Consider the following 23,880-nt stretch of genomic DNA (forward strand, 5'->3'; position numbering starts at 1 on the left):
CCACCAGTTTGACTGCCCTGGGCTGGGCCTTTAACCACCAGTTTGACGCCCTGGGCTGGGCCTTTAACCGTCAGTTTGAGGACCTGGGCTGGGCCCTTTAACCGTCAGTTTGACCGCCCTGGGCTGGGCCTTTAACCGTCAGTTTGACTGCCCTGGGCTGGGCCTTTAACCACCAGTTTGACGCCCTGGGCTGGGCCTTTAACCACCCAGTTTGACCGCCCTGGGCTGGGCTTTAACCGTCAGTTTGTCCTGACATGGGCTGGGCTATTAACCTCAGTTGACCCATGGTAAATACATTAAACCACCAGTTTGACTGCCCTGGGCTGGGCCTTTAACCGTCAGTTTGACTGCCCTGGGCTGGGCCTTTAACCGTCAGTTTGACCGCCCTGGGCTGGGCCTTTAACCACCAGTTTGACCGCCCTGGGCTGGGCCTTTAACCGTCAGTTTGACCGCCCTGGGCTGGGCCTTTAACCGTCAGTTTGACCGCCCTGGGCTGGGCCTTTAACCGTCAGTTTGACTGCCCTGGGCTGGGCCTTTAACCGTCAGTTTGACTGCCCTGGGCTGGGCCTTTAACCGTCAGTTTGACTGCCCTGGGCTGGGCTGGGCCTTTAACTGCCCTGGGCTGGGCCTTTAACCATCATTGGGGGACATGCTAAACTGACTCCACACCCTTGTACCAGCATCCTGCATTAAGCTCACAGAGAGCCCCTCCCCCAAGCAGTGCAGCAGGAGATGTAATTCTGTAAACAACGTGCACAATGCACACATTTCAATCTCAAAATGTTTCTGCAGGTTTCATTCAGTTTGGATGTTTTTAGATTGACACAGTGTTACGTAATGACATTCTGTAACAACATTATACCATAGTTACAGAGTTTATATTTGATTTAACATTTAAATATACAGTTTAGTCTCACTGACATCAAATCTATTTCACAAGAGAAACCTGTTAGAGATGGCAGCAGTCACTGAGGACTGTCAGTAGCTAAAATGATACACATTGAGGACTGTCAGTAGCTCTTGGGTAAAACAAATGTATTGACAAAGGAAGGCCGCTGTCCTGCAGTCCTTGCCAGTGAGTATCTTTACTCTCAGTATTCAGCTAATGGGTCCACAGCCCACGGGTCACCTGACCAACAGGGCTCTGCCTCGTCCTATCAGAAGGTCCGTGTGAAGTTGTGCATTACGTCATGCAGCCAGGCCCAGTTGGTCACATTTTTGACTGCATTAGGCCTTTAAGTAAACATGGATGGGTCATCCAATGGCTGTGGTATCTGTGTGTTGTCATTATGAAGGCTGGTCCTCTCAATAGTCACCTACTCCCAGACTCCCAGACCCTGATTGTCCACAATGCTGTTGAGTTGTACATTTTCTTCACTTGGCTGGATGACCCTGCTTGTCCCTTTAGACCAACCCCCTAGAACACGCCCTACCCGTTAAGTGCCATGGTGACAGTGTGCCCTAATGAACACTCCCTACCCGTTAAGTACCATGGTGACAGTGTGCCCTAATGAACACTCCCTACCCGTTAAGTGCCATGGTGACAGTGTGCCCTAATGAACACTCCCTACCCGTTAAGTGCTATGGTGACAGTGTGCCCTAATGAACACTCCCTACCCAATTAAATGCCATGGTGACAGTGTGCCCTAATGAACACTCCCTACCCATTAAATGCCATGGTGACAGTGTGCCCTAATGAACACTCCCTACCCAATTAAATGCCATGGTGACAGTGTGCCCTAATGTACACGCCCTACCCGTTAAGTGCCATGGTGACGGTGGCTCCCTGCTGCATCTCCTGGGAGGCGGCGACAGCGGCCTCAGCGAGGGACGCGACCGCCTGATTGGCCTCGGACGCCTGTGTGGTCTGTATGGTCATCTCCCCACCCTGCAGAGTCGCCCAGTTCTGCTCAACCTGGCCAGTAAGGAGGGATGGAGGGGGAAGGAGGAAGAAAGAGAGAGAGGGAGGGATGGAGGGGGAGAGAGAGGGAGGGAAATAGAAGGAAGAGGGTAAGAGGGAGAGAAAAAAGATAAGAGGTGGAGAGGGGGGGTGAGAGCAAGTGAGAGATGGAGAGAGGAAGTCGTAAGAGAGATGGAGAGAGTAAGAGAGGGGGAAAGTGACAGAGAGAGGCAGAGTTAGGGTGTTTCTACACCACGACAAACAAAAACGAATATGATTGTGATCCTTCGACAAACATTTGTCGTAGTCAATGAACATAAAATGTGAAGTAGATCTGCCGCTTACAATAAACTGTGGCGACACCTCCATCGGTAACGTGCGACACACCGACATATTCTGGTGAAGAGTAGAGAGAACTTGCTATTCAGCAATGATATTGAAACAGAGTATGAAGTTGCATTTCAGGGATACAGAACAGTAAACATGACATGTTCCTCAGCAAGAGATGAAGGCATAGAGATATGACAATCCTACAAATACCAGATCATGCAAATTACAATAAAAATGTTTTGTTGGCCAACATATTCAGACAACGCTTAAAAGCTTTTTCTTTTGTTGATTAAAATGATTAAAAGCTTTTTTTCCTCCCCAATTCATGATATCCAATTGGTAGTTCATCTTGTCCCATCGCTGCAACTCCTCTATGGACCCTGGAAGAGGCGAAGGTCGAGAGCCATGCGTCCTCCGAAACACGACCCCGCCAAGCCGCTCTGCTACTTGACCACACTGCTCGCTTATCCCTGAAGCCAGCCACACCAAATGTGTCGGAGGAAACGCCGTACAGTTTGACGACTGAAGTCAGCATGCATGCCCCCGGCCTGCCACAAGGAGTCGCTAGTGCGCTATGGGACAAGGACATCCCGGCCGTCCAAACCCTCCCTTAACCGGGCAACCGCTGGGCCAATTGTGTGCCGCCTCATGGGTCTCCTGGTCCGGCCGGCTGCGACACAGCAATGCAGTGTTTTTAAACCTCTGCGCACTCGGAGGCCAGAACGCATAAAGTGGAGTATTAAAAATTGTGTTTAAAACCAAGCCTTGTATTGATCATCTCTTGAAAATGAAATAAGACAATAAACCAATAGGATTATTTATCCATGCGTGCACATCTATGGCTAGCAGTATCGCCAGATCCCAGAGTGTCAGGTATACCCACAGTGTTGCATGTTGTACAACACTTAACACAATGAAACAAAAACAAGACTGATTTCTATGGCGCTTTTTACATTAGCGCAGGGTTTTTTCTGGATCAAAAAAGGGCTTAGGTGGTGGGCGTGGCAACGGGCGCAGTCAGCCCGTAGGCGCAGATGAATTTAAAAGGCCCTCATCTTGATGGTGTACAGTATTATTGCATTTTAAGCCAATTTCCCGCAGTTCTACACATTTCTCCATGGAGCTGAGATCATTTTCAGGAGGTTTTAAAAGTTAATTTCCTGCAGTGCTCACATTTCTCCATGGAGCGGAGATCATTTTTCGGGGGGTTTTAAATGTTAATTTTCTGTAGTTCTTCATATTTCTCCATGGAGCTGAGAGAAGATATTGCAGTTTTAAAGCACATTTCCTGCTAGGTCTGCCATGGTTAATGCGGTGTATTCTGCTCAAACATAATACCAAATCAATACTGCTAAATTTATTGTTTTACTTTGATTGTTAGTTCTCAAAGATCATATTCTAATATATATCTATATATATATATATATATCTATTGTCTTTCCTACATCCGTATATCTGTCATTTAAGTTTACACTGAAGTGTTTTCCATCCCGAAAATCTATAAAAATAAAAACGGTTTTCTCCCTCACTGTATGGACATAGGTGACCCGATAAAACGTTAGGTGGCCCGCCCAGGATTTCAATGGCAGAAAAATCCCTGTCAGCGCTTTAAATAGTAAGGGGGAAATCACCTCATCCATGACCAATGTGTAGAACCCACCTGGGTGTGGTCTGGACTGCCCCTTTGCGCCAGAAAGCTCACACACATCAACTATTGCCGAGGAGAGGTGAGGAATGATATATGCCAATAGGAATCAGGAGATGGTTAACATTTGCATCTCAAAAAGAGGAAACGCTGTCCGCACACTGCAGAAAAACGACCTTCAGGCTTTAAACGCCATCAAAATCGTTTAGTATTTATTTATTCTAAAAGTGATAAGGTATAAAGGGGCATATTGCCTAAAAGTGTGTAATGGAGCCAGTTAGAGAAACCTTCAGCTACACACTATGTTCACTACTCTGGAGACTTAACATCTAACACTCCTCACAGAATAGTAGTAACACACCTCACACACAGGAGGGACTGCCATTACAACCGCATACAGTCATCAGATAGGAGAATCAGGTGTCTCTACAAGTGTGTGTATTTGTAAGTGTGTGTGTGTGTTTGTGTTCTGAGAGACTGATGAGGTGTGTGGTGTGTGTACCTCTCCCGTCGTTCACAGTGGTAGTTGACCTGGGCCACGGTCACTGTGCCTGGCAGCTCCGAGGCATCGGCCAGAGTGGCCACCGTCTGCCCCTGTGCCCACTGAGGGGCAGAGAGAGAGCGAGAGAGCGAGAGAGGAGTGGGGAAAGGGAGATTACAATGGGCAGCCTGGCTTGAGTACAAAACAGCCAAATCCTTCCCATGGATTATCCCTCCAAATCATCATCCAGGGCATCTTTTAATCACTGCCTAGGAGAGGCGAGGCCCCGCGGCCCGCCTATAGAGGGCGAGGCCCCGCGGCCCGCCGAGAGAAGGGGAGGCCCCGCCGGCCCGCCTAGAGAAGGGGAGGCCCCGCCGGCCCGCCTAGAGAGGGCGAGGCCCCGCGGCCCATCTAGAGAGGGGGAGGACTGCGCCATCTGGATCCTTAGTAGAGTTGCAAAATTCAGGAAACACACCCAAAGTTCCCAGGTCTTTCCAAAATCCCAGTTGGAGGACTCCCAGGTTGGTAGTCCCTCCCAGCTTATTCCCTTCTGATTCAGGGAATCCTCCAATCGGGATTTCTGAAAAATCTGGGAACTTTGCGAACGTTCCCGGAATGTGGGACCCTAATCTTGACTTGGAGTAGGGTTAAGTTGGCCCTAGACGCTGATCTTGGGTCAGTTTAGCATTTCCCCACAAAAAAATAAGCTGATCTTAGATCTGTTCCTAGGGAAACTTTACCCCGGAGCTTGACCAAATATTGGTTAAGGTAGATCCTAGATCTGTACCTATGGGAAACCTGACCTGTATGAGGGAGACGGTGCCGTCGGGGTTGCTGATGGTCTGCACCACGGTCTGTGAGGGCACCAGGTGGGTGATGCTGTGGGTGGCTGTCGTCATGGCCGTGTGCTGTGGCACCTGGTCCTCAAAGGCGTACAGCAGGTCCTCGCGTCCATGCTGCCTTGTAGCAGTTCTCACAATGGTCCGCAGCGCCTGCGTCCACGACACCTAGCAAGGGGCACCACAACAAAACGACATGTATACAAGGGGACTGGTACAAATGGGTTTCAAGAGTATAGGAAACACAAACCAGACAGATTTACGATACAGTTCACTGTCGTTTAACTTTACTAATTGATATAGTGGAGTGCACAGGAGCTGAATTCAGTCTGGGCTTTAGTTGCAAACTTAAGTAATTTCCTTGCAATGATATTCTGATGGTATACTTTTTTGATATTGTTGTCTTTTATGTAAAAAAGTAACTCACGAAACAAAATGTACATTTGTATTCATTGATACTATGCTTATAACTAAACATATTTTAAACGTAAAGAAGTCATTTCCACATAACTTATAGTTGGATTGTCCCTGGTAGAACTCTGTCCACACCAAGTTATTATAGTTGGATTGTCCTGGTAGAACTCTGTCCCACCAAGTTATTATGTTGGATTGTCCCTGGTAGAACCTCTGTCCCACCAAGTTATTCTAGCTGGATTGCCCTGTAGAACTCTGTCCATGTTCTTATAGTTGATTCGTCCCCCAGCTGGTCTGGTAGAACTCTGTCCCACCAAGTTATTATAGCTGATTGTCCCTGGTAGAACTCTGTCCCACCATGTTATTATAGTTGGATGGTCCCTGGTAGAACTCTGTCCCCCAAGTTATTATAGTTGGATTGTCCCTGGTAGAACTCTGTCCATGTTATTATAGCTGGATTGTCCCTGGTAGAACTCTGTCCCACCAAGTTATTATAGTTGGATTGTCCCTGGTAGAACTCTGTCCCATGTTATTATAGCTGGATTGTCCTGGTAGAACTCTGTCCCACCAAGTTATTATAGTGGATTGTCCCTGGTAGAACTCTGTCCCACCAAGTTATTATAGTGGATTGTCCCTGGTAGAACTCTGTCCACCAAGTTATTATAGTTGGATTGTCCCTGGTAGAACTCTGTCCCCAATGTTATTATAGCTGGATTGTCCCTGGTAGAACTCTGTCCCACCAAGTTATTATAGTTGGATTGTCCCTAGGTAGAACTCTGTCCCATGGTATTATAGCTGGATTGTCCCTGGTAGAACTCTGTCCCACCAAGTATTATAGTTGGATTGTCCCTGGTAGAACTCTGTCCCACCAAGTTATTATAGTTGGATTTGTCCCTGGGTAGAACTCTGTCCCACCAAGTTATTATAGTTGGATTGTCCCTGGTAGAACTCTGTCCCACCAAGTTATTATAGCTGGATTGTCCCTGGTAGAACTCTGTCCACCAAGTTATTATAGCTGGATTGTCCCTGGTAGAACTCTGTCCCACCAAGTTATTATAGCTGGATTGTCCCTGGTAGAACTCTGTCCTAAGTTATTATAGTTGGATTGTCCCTGGTAGAACTCTGTCCATGTTATTATAGTTGGATTGTCCCTGGTAGAACTCTGTCCCACCAAGTTATTATAGTTGGATTGTCCCTGGTAGAACTCTGTCCCACCAAGTTATTATAGTTGGATTGTCCCTGGTAGAACTCTGTCCCATGTTATTATAGTTTGGATTGTCCCTGGTAGAAGTTATTATAGTTGGATTGTCCCTGGTAGAACTCTGTCCCATGTTATTATAGTGGATGTCCTGGTAGAACTCGTCACCACAAGTTATATAGCTTGATTGTCCCTGGGTTAGAAACTCTGTCCCTGTTATTATAGCTGATTGTCCCTGGTAGAACTCTGCTCCAGCACAAGTTATTATAGTTGGATTGTACTGGTAGAACTCTGTCCCCCCAAGTTATTATAGCGTGATTGTCCTGGTAAGAACTCTTCCCACCAAGTTATTATACTGGATTGTCCCTGGTAGACAACTTGTCCCATGTTATTATAGTGGGATTGTCCCTGGTAGAACTCTGTTCCCACCAAGTTATATAGCTGATTGTTCCCTCGCGTAGGAACTCTGTCCCACCATGTTATTATAGTTGGATTGTCCCTGGTAGAACTCTGTCCCACCATGTTATTATAGTTGGATTGTCCCTGGTAGAACTCTGTCCCATGTTATTATAGTTGGATTGTCCCTGTAGAACTCTGTCCCATGTTATTATAGTTGGATTGTCCCTGGTAGAACTCTGTCCCACCATGTTATTATAGTTGGATTGTCCCTGGTAGAACTCTGTCCCACCATGTTATTATAGCTGGATTGTCCCTGGTAGAACTCTGTCCCAAGTTATTATAGTTGGATTGTCCCTGGTAGAACTCTGTCCCAAGTTATTATAGTTGGATTGTCCCTGGTAGAACTCTGTCCCACCAAGTTATTATAGTTGGATTGTCCCTGGTAGAACTCTGTCCCACCAAGTTATTATAGTTGGATTGTCCCTGGTAGAACTCTGTCCCACCAAGTTATTATTCTCTAACCGTCTCCACTCAAAGACCCTTTAACCTCCACAACGTCCTACCTCTCTACCATATTCAACATTGTAATGATACCAGGGAGTCAATCCTCCTACCTCTCTATCATATTCAACATTGTAATGATACCAGGGAGTCAATCCTCCTACCTCTCTATCATATTGAACATTGTAATGATACCAGGGAGTCAATTCACAGGGAAAGTGTGTTTTCAACCTCACCCTCTGTTTCTGTTCCTCAGTGCGCACGTCGCTGCGCACGTTGCCCAGGGGATGTCCTCTGGCCACCAGATGGGCTTGCAGCTCTCCTTGCCCCAGCCAGGCTTGCCCCTGCCCGTCGAATACTTCAACATCTCTGGGATGAACGCTCGCAGCTGGGCCTGACCAGAGGAAACAAGATACGGGGGTGAGTGGTACACACACACACACACACACACACACCACACACACGTGCCTTTGACTAGGGGGAGGAAAGAGGTACTGATTACCTACCTGCAGCTTGCTGAGGTGGACTGGGCCCAGAATAGGATTTCTAAAAAGGAGACCACACTGCACTGAGGTCTATCTACAGGCCAGTCTACGACTGAGGCTCCAGTCTGCCTCCCTGACTGATGAACTAACACAATCTTGGCCTAATGGCTCTGAACTTGGGTGGCACTAGATGGAAGAAAACAGACTGAAACCTGGAGAGACCACCTGGACTGCGTTCTTTTGTTTTCCGCTGAAAAACATTTTACAACTTTTCTCTGTTGCCTGCCCAAATGAACAAACCCCTGTTCTGGGCAGAAAACCTGAACCGCCTCAATAGTTGACACTGTAGTCTCCATCAGCTGTAGTATAACAAATGACAACATCCAGATAAACACACCCATTTTGCGCTGGCCAGATTAACCACAGTTCAATAACATGTTAACAGACTGCTGTAGACACCAGAGGAGATTCAGTGAGATTAACATGTTAACAGACTGCTGTAGACACCAGAGGAGATTCAGTGGTAGTTTTAAACCAGTTGTAGGTAGATGATGTTTCATTCATTCTCCCTACTTTTTAAGTGGTGTGCTGTACTCTGAACAGTTAGGATTGACGACTAACCACAATGAAGCCTGATTGCTTGGACTCTATATTTTACCTCTTGGGGATGTTATTCGAAAACATAATGTAAACTTTCACTGCTATGCGGATGACACACAGCTGTACATTTCAATGAAACATGGTGAAGCCCCAAAACTGCCCTCGCTAGAAGCATGTGTTTCAGACATAAGGAAGTGGATGGCTACAAACTTTCTACTATTAAACTCGGACAAAACAGAGATGCTTGTTCTAGGTCCCAAGAAACAAAGTGATCTTCTGTTGAATCTGACAATTAATCTTAATGGTTGTACAGTCGTCTCAAATAAAACTGTGAAGGACCTCGGCGTTACTCTGGACCCTGATCTCTCTTTTGAAGAACATATCAAGACCATTTCGAGGACAGCTTTTTTCCATCTACGTAACATTGCAAAAATCAGAAACTTTCTGTCCAAAATGATGCAGAAAAATTAATCCATGCTTTTGTCACTTCTAGGTTAGACTACTGCAATGCTCTATTTTCCGGCTACCCGGATAAAGCACTAAATAAACTTCAGTTAGTGCTAAATACGGCTGCTAGAATCCTGACTAGAACCAAAAAATTTGATCATATTACTCCAGTGCTAGCCTCCCTACCCTGGCTTCCTGTCAAAGCAAGGGCTGATTTCAAGGTTTTACTGCTAACCTACAAAGCATTACATGGGCTTGCTCCTACCTATCTCTCTGATTTGGTCCTGCCGTACATACCTACACGTACGCTACGGTCACAAGACGCAGGCCTCCTAATTGTCCCTAGAATTTCTAAGCAAACAGATGGAGGCAGGGCTTTCTCCTATAGAGCTCCATTTTTATGGAACGGTCTGCCTACCCATGTCAGAGACGCAAACTCGGTCTCAACCTTTAAGTCTTTACTGAAGACTCATCTCTTCAGTGGGTCATATGATTGAGTGTAGTCTGGCCCAGGAGTGGGAAGGTGAACGGAAAGGCTCTGGAGCAACGAACCGCCCTTGCTGTCTCTGCCTGGCCGGTTCCCCTCTTTCCACTGGGATTCTCTGCCTCTAACCCTATTACAGGGGCTGAGTCACTGGCTTGCTGGGGCTCTCTCATGCCGTCCCTGGAGGGGGTGCGTCACCTGAGTGGGTTGATTCACTGTTGTGGTCATCCTGTCTGGGTTGGCGCCCCCCCCCCCCTTGGGTTGTGCCGTGGCGGAGATCTTTGTGGGCTATACTCAGCCTTGTCTCAGGATGGTAAGTTGGTGGTTGAAGATATCCCTCTAGTGGTGTGGGGGCTGTGCTTTGGCAAAGTGGGTGGGGTTATATCCTTCCTGTTTGGCCCTGTCCGGGGGTGTCCTCGGATGGGGCCACAGTGTCTCCTGACCCCTCCTGTCTCAGCCTCCAGTATTTATGCTGCAGTAGTTTATGTGTCGGGGGGCTGGGGTCAGTTTGTTATATCTGGAGTACTTCTCCTGTCCTATTCGGTGTCCTGTGTGAATCTAAGTGTGCGTTCTCTAATTCTCTCCTTCTCTCTTTCTTTCTCTCTCTTGGAGGACCTGAGCCCTAGGACCATGCCCCAGGACTACCTGACATGATGACTCCTTGCTGTCCCCAGTCCACCTGGCCATGCTGCTGTTCCAGTTTCAACTGACCTGAGCCCTAGGACCATGCCCCAGGACTACCTGACATGATGACTCCTTGCTGTCCCCAGTCCACCTGGCCATGCTGCTGCTCCAGTTTCAACTTCCACCTGACTGTGCTGCTGCTCCAGTTTCAACTGTTCTGCCTTATTATTATTCGACCATGCTGGTCATTTATGAACATTTGAACATCTTGGCCATGTTCTGTTATAATCTCCACCCGGCACAGCCAGAAGAGGACTGGCCACCCCACATAGCCTGGTTCCTCTCTAGGTTTCTTCCTAGGTATTGGCCTTTCTAGGGAGTTTTTCCTAGCCACCGTGCTTCTACACCTGCATTGCTTGCTGTTTGGGGTTTTAGGCTGGGTTTCTGTACAGCACTTTGAGATATCAGCTGATGTACGAAGGGCTATATAAATAAATTTGATTTGACTCATCCAAACTATTACATAAGAGGCCTCCTCATTTATTTATTCTGATTTTCCCCCTCTCCCTGGGAGACGAAGGGGGTGGAACACACACACCCCCGCACGCCTTACCAGTCCCCTGTGCGTGTGGTATGTGTGTGTGTGTGTGTCTTCCCCAGCTGGGGTGGGTTTCGTCGCCATGTCCTCAGTGTCCCTGGTAATACTGGGGCCGGGGTAGGGATGGGGCCACTGCAGCATCTACCCACATTGACATCACTGAGTAAATTTGGCTAAAAATAGAATCACCACACAGCTATCCAGTTTGCTCTGTGTTCTGAGAGAGTAGACAAAATGGCGGTGCCTTGACTGGCTCTGGATAGTCTGAAACATGGATAGGTAACCTCTGGTGACAACATATCATACTATAAATTGTTTTTGAGAAAGCCATTTTGACCCGTCTTCGTCTCCGTCCTACTGTAGTTGCAGCCAGTGAATTAGCGTTTGGAGAAACCCTCTCAAAAACAACAGAAACACATATTTGTCAGAGTTTATAAAATGGAGACCGACAAACATTAGTAAACTAGTCTAGCAGGTAGCAACAGCTATAGTAAGCTCCCCAGTGCCTCTGTTTCTCCACCTGTAGCTGGTGAGGGGGGGGGGGGGGTGAATTGGGGGACAGATGGCCTAATTAGTGACTGTGTGTGGCGTTAACCCCCCTCCCTTTAGTCTAATCCGGCAGGCTATCAGCCAATCAGCAGCCAGCCACTCCAAACCCAAAGAGCTGTAATTATGGGCTGGCTCACCCTGGCTGGTCTCTTGACTCACCTGCTGCTCCTAGGCTCTCCATACCACCAGCCACCAGGGCCCTCTCGTGAACTCCCCAAAACCCGCCAGATGAGCCTCTCCAGGGATAGTCAGGCTGACTCCCCTTCCCTGGTTGTCACTCAATCCCTATCCATCTTACCACCTCTTATTTGAGCCTTTCTCCTGGCACAACCATGTCTTCCACTCCACTACTATAGTTAACCTTTACATGTATACAGGTTTGTCTCATTGAGATCACCTCTTTTGAAAGAAACACCTATTCAGCAGAGTAGAAGTCGACAGACTGCATCTCCACAAAACGCACACTCTCCCGTCACTCTGGCCCCAGCCAGGTGAGTGTCCTGGGATACTGCTTTGACCTGGCTCTCCAGGTGCTCCAGAACAACCCCCCCCCCCCCAGTGCAAAACCTGGACACCCACAAATCACCTGGTTAGACAATCTGGACCCTCTCTAAAATTATCTGCCGCCATTGTTGCAACCCCTATTACCGGTCTGTTCAACCTCTCTTCCGTATCGTCTGAGATCCCTAAAGATTGGAAAGCTGCCGCCGTCATTCCCCTCTTCAAAGGGGGTGACACTCTAGACCCAAACTGTTACAGACCTATATCCATCCTACCTACCCTGCCTTTCTAAAGTCTTCGAAAGCCAACTTAACAAACAGATCACTGACCATTTCGAATCCCAACATACCTTCTCCGCTGTGCAATCTGGTTCCCAAGGTACTAAACGATATCATAACCGCCATCGATAAAAGACAGTACTGTGCAGCCGTCTTCATCAACCTGGCCAAGGCCTTCGACTCTGTCAATCACAGCATTCTTATTGGTAGACTCAACAGCTTTGGTTTCTCAAATGACTGCCTCGCCTGGTTCACCAACTACTTCGCAGACAGAGTTCAGTGTGTAAAATCAGAGGGCCTGTAGTCCGGCCGACTCTTTTCTCTGTATATATCAACGATGTCACTCTTGCTGCGGGTGATTCCCTGATCCACCTCTACGCAGACGACACCATTCTGTATAAATCTGGCCCTTCTTTGGACACTGTGCTAATAAACCTCCAAACGAGATTCAATGCCATACAACACTCTTTCCGTGGCCTCCAACTGCTCTTAAAACGCTAGTAAACTAAATGCATGCTTTTCAACCGTTCGCTGCCCGCCCGACTAGCATCACTACTCTGGACGGTTCTGAATATGTGGAACTCTACAAATACCTAGGTGTCTGGCTAGACTGTAAACTTTCCTTTCAGACTCATATTAAACATCAACAATACAAAATTAAATCTAGAATCGGCTTCCTATCGCGCAACAAAGCCTCCTTCACTCACGCCGCCAAACATACCCTCGTAAATCTGACTAGCCTACCGATCCTCGACGATGTCATTTACAAAATAGCCTCCAATACTCTACTCAGCAAACTGGATGCAGTCTATCACAGTGCCATCCGTTTTGTCACCAAAGCCCCAAATACCACCCACCACTGCGACCTGTATGCTCTAGTCGGCTGGCCCTCGCTACATATTCGTCGCCAGACCCACTGGCTCCAGGTCATCTATAAGTCTTTGCTAGGTAAAGCTCCGCCTTATGTCAGCTCACTGGTCACCATAACAACACCCACCCATAGCACGCACTCCAGCAGGTATATCTCACTGGTCATCCCCAAAGCCAACAGGTTTTTTCCATCTATGTAACATTGAAAAAAATCTGAAACGTTGTCCAAAAATGATGCAGAAAAAACCCATGCTTTTGTTACTTCTAGGTTAGACTACTGCAATGCTCTACTTTCTGGCTACCCGGATAAAGCACTAAATAAACTTCAGTTAGTGCTAAATACGGTTGCTAGAATCCCGACTAGAACCAAACATTTTAATATTACTCCAGTGCTAGCTTCCCTACACCAGCTTCCTGTCAAGGCAAGGGCTGATTTCAAGGTTGTACTGCTAACCTACAAAGCATTACATGGGCTTGCTCCTACCTATCTTTCCGATTTGGTCCTGCCGTACATACCTACACGTACGCTAGTCACAAGACGCAGGCCTCCTAATTGTCCCTAGAATTTCTAAGCAAACAGCTGGAGGCAGGGCTTTCTCCTATAGAGCTCCATTTTTATGGAATGGTCTGCCTACCCATGGGAGAGACGCAAACTCGGTCTCAACTTTTAAGTCTTTACTGAAGACTCATCTCTTCAGTGGGTCATATGTAGTCTGGCCCAGGAGTGTGAAGGTGAACGGAAAGACTCTGGGGCAAAGAACCACCCTTGCTGTCTCTGCCTGGCCGGTTCCCCTCTTTCCACTGGGATTCTCTGCCTCTAACCCTATTACAGGGGCTGAGTCACTGGCTTACTGGTGCTCATTCATGCCGTCCCTAGGAGGGGTGCGTCACTTGAGTGGGTTGAGTCACTGATGTGATCTTCCTGTCTTGGGTTGGGCCGTGGCAGAGATCTTTGTGGGCTATACTCAGCCTTGTCTCAGGATGGTAAGTTGGTGGTTGAAGATATCCCTCTAGTGGTGTGGGGCTGTGCTTTGGCAAAGTGGGTGGGGTTATATCCTTCCTGTTTGGCCCTGTCCGGGGGTATCATCGGATGGGGGCAGTGTCTCCTGACCCCTCCTGTCTCAACCTCCAGTATTTATGCTGCAGTAGTTTGTGTCGGGGGGCTAGGGCCAGTTTGTTATATCTGGAGTACTTCTCCTGTCTTATCCGGTGTCCTGTGTGAATTTAAGTATGCTCTCTCTAATTCTCTCTTTCTCTTGGAGGACTTGAGCCCTAGGACCATGCCTCAGGACTACCTGGCATGATGACTCCTTGCTGTCCCCAGTCCACCTGGCCATGCTGCAGCTCCAGTTTCAACTGTTCTGCCTGCGGCTATGGAATCCTGACCTGTTCACCGGACGTGCTACCCTTTCCCAGACCTATTATTTGACCATGCTGGTCATTTACGAACATCTTGGCCATATTCGGTTATAATCTCCACCCGGCACAGCCAGAAGAGGACTGGTCACCCCTCATAGCCTGGTTCCTCTAGGTTTCTTCCTAGGTTTTGGCCTTTCTAGGGAGTTTTTCCTAGCCAACGTGCTTCAACACCTGCATTGCTTGCTGTTTGGGGTTTTAGGCTGGGTTTCTGTGCAGCACTTTGAGATATCAGCTGATGTACGAAGGGATATACAGTGGGGCAAAAAAGTATTTAGTCAGCCACCAATTGTGCAAGTTCTCCCACTTAAAAAGATGAGAGGCCTGTAATTTTCATCATAGGTACACTTCAACTATGACAGACAAAACGAGAATTAAAAAAATCCAGAAAATCACATTGTAGGATTTTTAATGAATTTATTTGCAAATTATGGTGGAAAATAAGTATTTGGTCACCTACAAACAAGCAAGATTTCTGGCTCTCACAGACATGTAACTTCTTCTTTAAAAGAGGCTCCTCTGTCCTCCACTCGTTACCTGTATTAATGTTACCTGTTTGAACTTGTTATCAGTATAAAAGACACCTGTCCACAACCTCAAACAGTCACACTCCAAACTCCACTATGGCCAAGACCAAAGAGCTGTCAAAGGACACCAGAAACAAAATTGTAGACCTGCACCAGGCTGGGAAGACTGAATCTGCAATAGGTAAGCAGCTTGGTTTGAAGAAATCAACTGTGGGAGCAATTATTAGGAAATGGAAGACATACAAGACCACTGATAATCTCCCTCGAGCTGGGGTTCCACACAAGATCTCACCCCGTGGCGTCAAAAGGATCACAAGAACGGTGAGCAAAAATCCCAGAACCACACAGGGGGGACCTAGTGAACGGGGGGGGGGGGGGGGGCCTAGTGTCCCCCTGCTTAAGCCAGTACATGTCCAGGCCCGTCTGAAGTTTGCTAAAGAGCATTTGGATGATCCAGAAGAAGATTGGGAGAATGTCATATGGTCAGATGAAACCAAAATATAACTTTTTGGTAAGAACTCAACTTGTCGTGTTTGGAGGACAAAGAATGCTGAGTTGCATCCAAAGAACACTGAAGCATGGGGGTGGAAACATCATGCTTTGGGGCTGTTTTTCTGCAAAGGGACCAGGACGGCTGATCCGTGTGAAGGAATGAATGAGGCCATGTATCCTGAGATTGAGTGAAAACCTCCTTCCATCAGCAAGGGCATTGAAGATGAAACGTGGCTGGGTCTTTCAGCATGACAATGATCCCAAACACACCGCCCCGGGCAACGAAGGAGTGGCTTCGTAAGAAGCATTTCAAGGGCCTGAAGTGGCCTAGCCAGTCTCCAGATCTCAACCCCATAGAAAATCTTTGGAGGGAGTTGAAAGTCTGTGTTGCCCAGCAACAGCCCCAAAACATCACTGCTCTAGAGGAGATCTGCATGGAGGAATGGGCCAAAATACCAGCAATAGTGTGTGAAAACCTTGTGAAGACTTACAGAAAACATTTGACCCCTGTCATTGCCAACAAAGGGTATATAAACAAAGTATTGAGATAAACTTTTGTATGTGACCAAATACTCATTTTCCACCATAATTTGCAAATCAATTCATAAAAAATCCTACAATGTGATTTTCTGGATTTTTTTCTTCTCATTTTATCTGTCATAGTTGAAGTGTACCTATGATGAAAATTACAGGCCTCTCACCTTTTTAAGTGGGAGAACTTGCACAATTGGTGGCTGACAATACTTTTTTGCCCCACTGTATATACATTTGATTTGATCACCTCCTTTGGCCGACCATTCCTTCCATTTCTCTGCTGCCAATGACTGGAACGAATCGCAAAAATTGGAGACTGATACTTCCCTCACTAACTTTAAACATCAGCTAACCGATTGCTGCAGCTGTACATAGCCCATCTGTAATTAGCCCATCCAATCTACCTACCTCATCCCCATATTGTTTTTATTTACTTTTCTGCTCTTTTGCATACCAGTATTTCTACTTGCACATCTATCACTCCAGTGTTAATTTGCTAAACTGTCATTACTTCGCTACTATGGCCTATTTATTGCCTTACCTCCTCACGCCATTTGCACACACTGTATAGACTATTTTCCTCCCATTTCTTTCTCCATTGGGTTATTGACTGTACGCTTGTTAATTCCATGTGTAACTCTGTGTTGTTTGTGTCGCACTGCTTTGCTTTATCTTGGCCAGGTCGCAGTTGTAAATGAGAACTTGTTCTCAACTGGCCAACCTGGTTAAATAAAAAAATAAAACCACCTTCCGTAACCCCAGTGTCAACCAGCTTTGGCAGAGTGAAGGCAGGCAACAGATCCTCCTCCCCTCAACTCATAAAAAAACACACAAAAACAACAACCATCGAGATTCTTCCTGGTTCTATAACGCCTGCCCCAGAGGAGACAGGATTGGCCGCTCCTCTCCCTGTGGGCCCTGTGATTGGCTGTTTCTATCCCTGCGGGCTCAGTGATTGGCTGCGTCCGTCCCCTCGTCCTGGGGTAGTGTCTCTTGAGGGCAATGTATGGTACCAAGTCTCTGATGATGACGATCCAATGACTGTGTCAGCAGTGAAGTAAACAAGCCAGCGCCACTTGGGATGATGACTACTCTGTGAGCCATCTCTGGGCTGTGTTCATTAGGGCACAGCGAAGCAAAACACTTTGGAATGGAAAAACAAAAATGAGTGCCTCTTACTTTTTGGATATGTTCAGATAGCACCTCCCTGTTTCAGTCCGCTTCGTGCCTACAGAACAGAACTCTGAATGCTGTGTCCTGGTCCACACTACTTTCTCTCACATACTGGACTGGCACCACACCCTGATAGCCAAATGGAGGATATCTGCCTCTTAAACGGGCATATCGGAAAGCCTTGTTTGGCTCATTGTGGATTCCAAATCTGTCTCATGAAAACATTAGATTACAAAATAGAATCAAATAGGATCTATAGTTCTAACGAGCAACTCATGCTGGAGAAACTAGTGGCAACTATCATCATGAGAACAGGTGAAAACCTTGACGAAATTGACCTAAAAGGGGCATTTGACCTTGAAGCACGTCATTTTCTAGCGTAGCCAACGCATGAAACCATAGTCTGAGCGGTGAAGGATTTATAACCAACTGGCTCCATCTGCTGGCCAGACGAGGGTTCTCACCTCACCCATAAACATTAATAAATATAGCTGTGTGTGTCAAGTGTATCATCTCTCTATGGGCTCACCTGTGTCATCTTGTCCACAGAGACAGGGATGCCGTCAATGGTGAGGGGGGGCAGCTCGGAGGTTAGTTCCCCCCCAGGGGGTGCGTGCTCGGCCAGGGCATTCTCCAGGTCCTCCAGGATCATGCCCTTGTACTTCCTCACCTGCAGGGAGAAGGAGGAGGGGTAGGAAAAGCATGGGTTAGTGGACGACCCAGAGCAGGGGGCAAAGGTCAAGGGAAGATTATCCCTAACCTTGTAAAAGCAGTCTGAGAACCAAACGTTGTGACATAGTGAAAATTGCAGGATAGGGCTGGGCAATATGGACTAAACCTCATATCCTGACATAGGTCAATTCATATCCCGATAACGATAGATATCACGATATAGCACATTTTCTGTCAATTCAATGAATAAATAGTTGATATAAAATGACCACACGTAAAGGCCCATTTCTTATTACATTTTGAATTAAACTCAACAAATAAAAGGTACTTACTCATATTTGATTATTTATTTTATTTAGAACCTTCGTGCAAATGTTCAATTAAGCATGAAACAAAATATAACATATTAATGTTTAAAATCAACAACAAAAAAGGTCAATAGAAAACACTTCAACTATAGTTGCAAACAAAATAAATACAGGCCTAAAATATAGGCAGTCATTGAAAATAAGAATTTGTTCTCAACTGACTTGCAGCCTTTTTAAATAAAAGTTATAAATAAATTAAATAAAAAACATATCAATTTGCATTTGGTACCTTGGGTCAAAACTCACGAAACGCCTGTTTCTGGACCGTGTAAATTGGGGCCATGTCTTTGCAGATGTAAGTTGTAACAGCAGCTGTTATCTCCTTCCATCTTCGTGATTCTTTGCCATATGCTGTGCCGCGGGCAAAAGCCTCTTGCCATGTCTGAGTCAGGGTTTGTTTTGAGCACCAGACTGTACTTTTTGGGGTCTCATCCGTACACTCTCTCCGTACTGTTTCACATGATTATTGCGTAGGTGGTAAGAGAGGTTAGTGGTGTTTAAACCTGTTGTTGGGACTGGCCTGTTTCACATGATTCTTGAGCTCCGTGTCTCTGTGCTCTGGGCCACGTTCATTCTCCTCCATGTTTGTTTGTGTTGCAAATTTCCTTCTGCAAAGCGTCATCCAATTGATGAAAAATATTGCGGCAAAGAGAGTGTGATTAGGCACAGATCTCAGATCAGAAGACAAAGCCCTTAAATACTAACCTTAACCACTAGGAAGAAAAAATGTTTGGGGGTAAATATCTGTCGACACTGATATTTTCTTCTTTTCCTTGAGGTAAAGGAAAAGCCCTCGTCGAGTGAAGACGATGTTTCAGTCTACTGCTTTCACCAATCACAGATCAGGGTTTATTTCAACCAATGAAGGACAGAAGAGCAGATGCACTGAGAAAAGTTGAACTGGGCCATTGACTTAACCCCAATGTAAGGCAGGAACAGTGAACACAAACTCCTTATATGAAACACTAACTCCCTTTCTTCTGTGTTACAGATTCAGCCAAACATTATGAGGCGTTAACACATACTCCGTGTGTGTGGGAGACGTGTGGCAGACGTGTGTCTGTGTGGGAGACGTGTGGCAGACGTGTGTCTGTGTGGCAGACGTGTGTCTGTGTGGGAGACGTGTGGCAGACGTGTGTCTGTGTGGGAGACGTGTGGCAGACGTGTGTCTGTGTGGGAGACGTGTGGCAGACGTGTGTCTGTGTGGGAGACGTGTGGCAGACGTGTGTCTGTGTGGGAGACGTGTGGCAGACGTGTGTCTGTGTGGGAGACGTGTGGCAGACGTGTGTCTGTGTGGGAGACGTGTGGCAGACGTGTGTCTGTGTGGGAGACGTGTGGCAGACGTGTGTCTGTGTGGGAGACGTGTGGCAGACGTGTGTCTGTGTGGGAGACGTGTGGCAGACGTGTGTCTGTGTGGGAGACGTGTGGCAGACGTGTGTCTGTGTGGGAGACGTGTGGCAGACGTGTGTCTGTGTGGGAGACGTGTGGCAGACGTTGTGTCTGTGTGGGAGACGTGTGGCTGACGTGTGTCTGTGTGGGAGACGTGTGGCAGACGTGTGTCTGTGTGGGAGACGTGTGGCAGACGTGTGTCTGTGTGGGAGACGTGTGGCAGACGTGTGTCTGTGTGGGAGACGTGTGGCAGACGTGTGTCTGTGTGGGAGACGTGTGGCAGACGTGTGTCTGCGTGGGAGACGTGTGGCAGACGTGTGTCTGCGTGGGAGACGTGTGGCAGACATGTGTCTGCGTGAGAGACGTGTGGCAGACATGTGTCTGCGTGAGAGACGTGTGGCAGACATGTTTCCACTCACCACATTCTCCAGCGGCGCAGCACCAAACACCTTGAACAAAGCGTTGGGCTTGGAGGGAGAGATGCACAGAACTATGGCCTGTTGGCCAACTCTGGTGGTGTACTCATCCAGGGTGGCTCGCAGTTTCCTACAGACACAAAAACACCAGGAAAATCACTCAAACGTCTTTCTAGTCACGGGGACTATAAAAACAAATAGCCATGACAAATGACTGTCATTCCATACTTGGATTAAAATAAAGTACCCCCTTTCCGAAAAAACTAAATAATTACAACTAAGTAAAGTGGGATACTAGTAGGATACTGTTCAGAATGACAAGAGAAAGAGAGGCAGGAAAACAGTGCCCTAGGTGAGTTCTGGGGTCATACACTGTTTTTATTTGACCTTTATTTAACCAGGCAAGTCAGTTAAGAACAAATTCTTATTATCAATGACAGCCTAGGAACAGTGGGTTAACTGCCTGTTCAGGGGCAGAACGACAGATTTGTACCTTGTCAGCTCGGGGATTTGAACTTGCAACCTTCCGGTTACTAGTCCAATGCTCTAACCACTAGGCTACCCTGCCGTTCTGGGCCACTCACCTCAGAAGGCGTGTCTGTTGTCTCTTGCGGATGGACGGGTTGGACTCGAAGATGTGGGGCCTCTTGCGTTTCTTGCCTGTTGCTACGGCAGCAGCTGCAGCCATACCTACTGGGCCTGTGAATAGAAATAAGACAGTTGAAATGGAGCAGTTAGCATTAGTGGTCTGACAGCACCATCTGCTGGTCAGTTATGTACATTACAACATGCATATGAAAAATTAACTACTCTTTTAGGTGAGGGGATCAGTTCAAAGACTTGTCAATGTCATGTCTGAAATAAGTAGATGGGGAAAAGATTCAGAAGAGTGTAGAACCCCCAAACGCAACTTTGGACCTGGACTCCAGGTCTACTGCATTTTCTTTCACTGTTCCCCTCTAATCAGGGACCAATTTAGACCTGGGATACCAGGTGTATCCTCAATTAATGATCAGGTAGAAGAGAAAACCAGCAGGCTCCGGACCTCACCGGGTCAGAGTTGAGTACCCCTGGTGTAGATAGACATGTTATGTATAGAGCTGGTTATGATTGCCTACTCTACATGACAGGCAACCATGTCTTTCTGTTTACCACAGCATTCTGTAATTTTCATAAGGCGTGACCCTGATACAAGGGCCCCATGACCTAGCTTTGGCAGAGCAGATCCTGAATACAGTAACCTCTTCAAGACTGAGAACAAAGCGCTCATTTCACTCTGCTACTATACTGTCCTCCATCATGCCAAAGACCCCTCCTCTCATTGGCCAGGGCTCACCTGCAGCTGCCAGGTGCGCGGTCATCTCGTCATTGCCGGCCGAGTGAAGGATGTCTGAGTCATCATAGGCGTCGTCGTCAGGGGATGAGGGAGAGTCCTCGTCGGCGCTCAGCATGCTGTGATCTGTGTACGTGGCTACATGTACCTGCTGCACGGCGTGCTCCTCGATGGTGGTCATGTGTTCAGTCTGGTGAACGCTGTGGTCCTCCATGGCGTGGTGCTAGCCTCAAACACGAACTGAAGAGAATAGAAAATAACTTATTCCATTCATTTTTTTGGTGTCTCAGTATGTAACAACCTGACACCACACACACAACATGCTGGGACAGCCATAGAGAAGTGCTCCTGCCTCCTGGAGCAGAGTTGGGGTTTATGTGCTTTACGGCAATAGTTAGCACATGGGATATTGATGCAAGTAACCCAGAGACACACACGTGTCATTCAGGGGATTGTATAGGCCTACACCCACTTCTACTGTGATACTATCCCAGAAGTATGTTAACAGGGCTCAATTAAATAAAGCTTGTTATGTCAAGGGACTATATATGAAAATGTGTACTAGCTAAATTTGTGATACATGAAATAACTATTATTATTACTTTTTTGAACCTTTATTTAACTAGGCAAGTCAGTTAAGAACAAATACTTATTTTCAATGACGGCCTAGGAACAGTGGGTTAACTGCCTGTTCAGGGGCAGAACGACAGATTTGTACCTTGTCAGCTCGGGGATTTGAACTTGCAACCTTTTGGTTACTAGTCCAACGCTCTAACCACTAGGCTACCCTGCCACCCCAATATTAGTAGTAATATTGTCAGTGTAGATACATTGATGCAGTGCGTCTGTAATGTTCAATAAATGTAAATAGCATGTATAATGGCTGAGGTTGACTATATCCCAAATATGTTCATTCAAAGGCATGTATTACTTTACAACTCAAAAGGCTAATCGAGTATTGCACTGGGTGACCAATTAATGATAGATTTGGGGGTGGGAGAAGACAGGAAATGTAAAGATTAAATGTTGAATGGCTTGCATGATGCATCTTTATAAACTGTTATATAGCCCTACTATGAATTATTTGAGGGGAGAGAGGCTGCACGTAGACAGTAAGACAGACAGGGACAGGAATGAGCTGGCTAGCCAACCAGTTAGTCTTGACAAATTATCAATTGAGATTGTCTAGCTAACAGTAACTCAAAATTAGGTTGCACTGATAAGCATTCTCGGTCTCTGCGATTAAATACTGGCGAAAGATGAGACGAATGCGAGCTATATTGATAACAGACCATAGCTACTAGCTAGCTAACGCTACCATTCAATGGCGGTGGATAGACCACAACAAGCTAGCTGATTAGTGGCTAAGTTAGCAAATGTGTTTCGCTAACACTGTTTAACAGCGTTTCTGATCAAATGTTATGGTTATTTTACTAGCCATATAGTTAGCTATATGTTAGTTAGCTCCGATGGTGCTTCTAGATATGACAAGAACCATCATTAACGTTAGCTAGTATGTCAACCATAAAAACGCAGTTGGCTAGTAAATGTCCAAGACACATTTCGCTAGAGAATTAGCTGACCAAGCAGCTGTATTAGCGACATACTGGACAATTGTGTAAAAACTAGAACAATTATTGGAATCAGAATCCAAAATATTGCATGCTAACCAAGCATCGCATGCGATTACATGTGCTGTGCACTGTTAAGCTAAAATAACGCGACTACTGTAGCACCGAACCCGCCATCTCGAGCTACAACTGTAACAATACATAACAGGCCTAGCGGCCTACATCAACACCAACGCTATTGCTGCATTATCTCGACTTATTCTCGGTGTGCGCAAAGTGTACTGTCGTCAAAAATGCCAAATATTCGTTTTTTCCGTTTTCTCATCGGTATCTAAAACAATGTGCATATTTTCGCCCCTATGCTGCCGGGTTTGTTGGTGCGGCTGCGCCGGGGCTGAAATAGCTGGAGATTGCGCGGTAGGGCACTAACCTCAGAGCGGCTGCGCTACTTCGGGCCTGCGCCGTACGATGGGCCTGGGAATCCGAGCTCTAATGGAGGACAAAGAACAGCCAGCCCGAAAACACACCGAAGCTGAAGCTCGGCGGTCCCGCTGATCTACCAGAACACCGGGCTAACCACGCCCCTTTCCAGTTAAAGATCACCGGCAAAAGTAGACTTTTCTTATTTGATAAAAAGTTAAACATATAGCAAATATTGTTCAGTATTCATTCAATATAATCCATATAGCTATGTTTATTTTGTCCGCAAAAAAATATACAGTATCGCCCCCCCCCCCCCCAACCCCCCCCCCCCCCCCCCCCCCCCCTGAAATAAGTAGTTGTTTTTATAAACATCGCTAGCAAAAACAATACACGCAATTTGAATTACATACCTACTGTACAAAA

At 46.7% G+C, this 23,880-nt stretch overlaps 1 protein-coding gene and 1 long non-coding RNA gene across 2 annotated transcripts; both read right to left on the reverse strand.

Annotated features, from left to right (window-relative positions):
* Positions 1-1,714: 1,714 nt before the first annotated feature.
* On the reverse strand, positions 1,715-3,932 carry LOC116370010 (uncharacterized). The gene is made up of 3 exons (XR_004208694.1): positions 3,862-3,932; positions 2,246-2,296; positions 1,715-1,906 (listed from the first exon to the last, which is right to left on the reverse strand). It is a non-coding gene; the product is annotated as an uncharacterized LOC116370010 (long non-coding RNA).
* Positions 3,933-4,237: 305 nt separating this feature from the next.
* Positions 4,238-23,596, reverse strand: LOC116370009 (nuclear respiratory factor 1-like). Its single transcript, XM_031819647.1, is given in 10 exon segments — positions 4,238-4,253; positions 4,378-4,478; positions 5,160-5,363; positions 7,944-7,987; positions 7,990-8,101; positions 17,815-17,955; positions 20,134-20,260; positions 20,715-20,829; positions 21,467-21,703; positions 23,465-23,596. Coding segments are annotated over 9 exon segments (1,071 nt in total). The 5' UTR covers positions 21,678-21,703; positions 23,465-23,596.
* Positions 23,597-23,880: the final 284 nt, after the last annotated feature.

This window comes from Oncorhynchus kisutch, unplaced genomic scaffold, assembly GCF_002021735.2.
Source record: "Oncorhynchus kisutch isolate 150728-3 unplaced genomic scaffold, Okis_V2 scaffold2386, whole genome shotgun sequence".
NCBI classification, from domain to species: domain Eukaryota; kingdom Metazoa; phylum Chordata; class Actinopteri; order Salmoniformes; family Salmonidae; genus Oncorhynchus; species Oncorhynchus kisutch.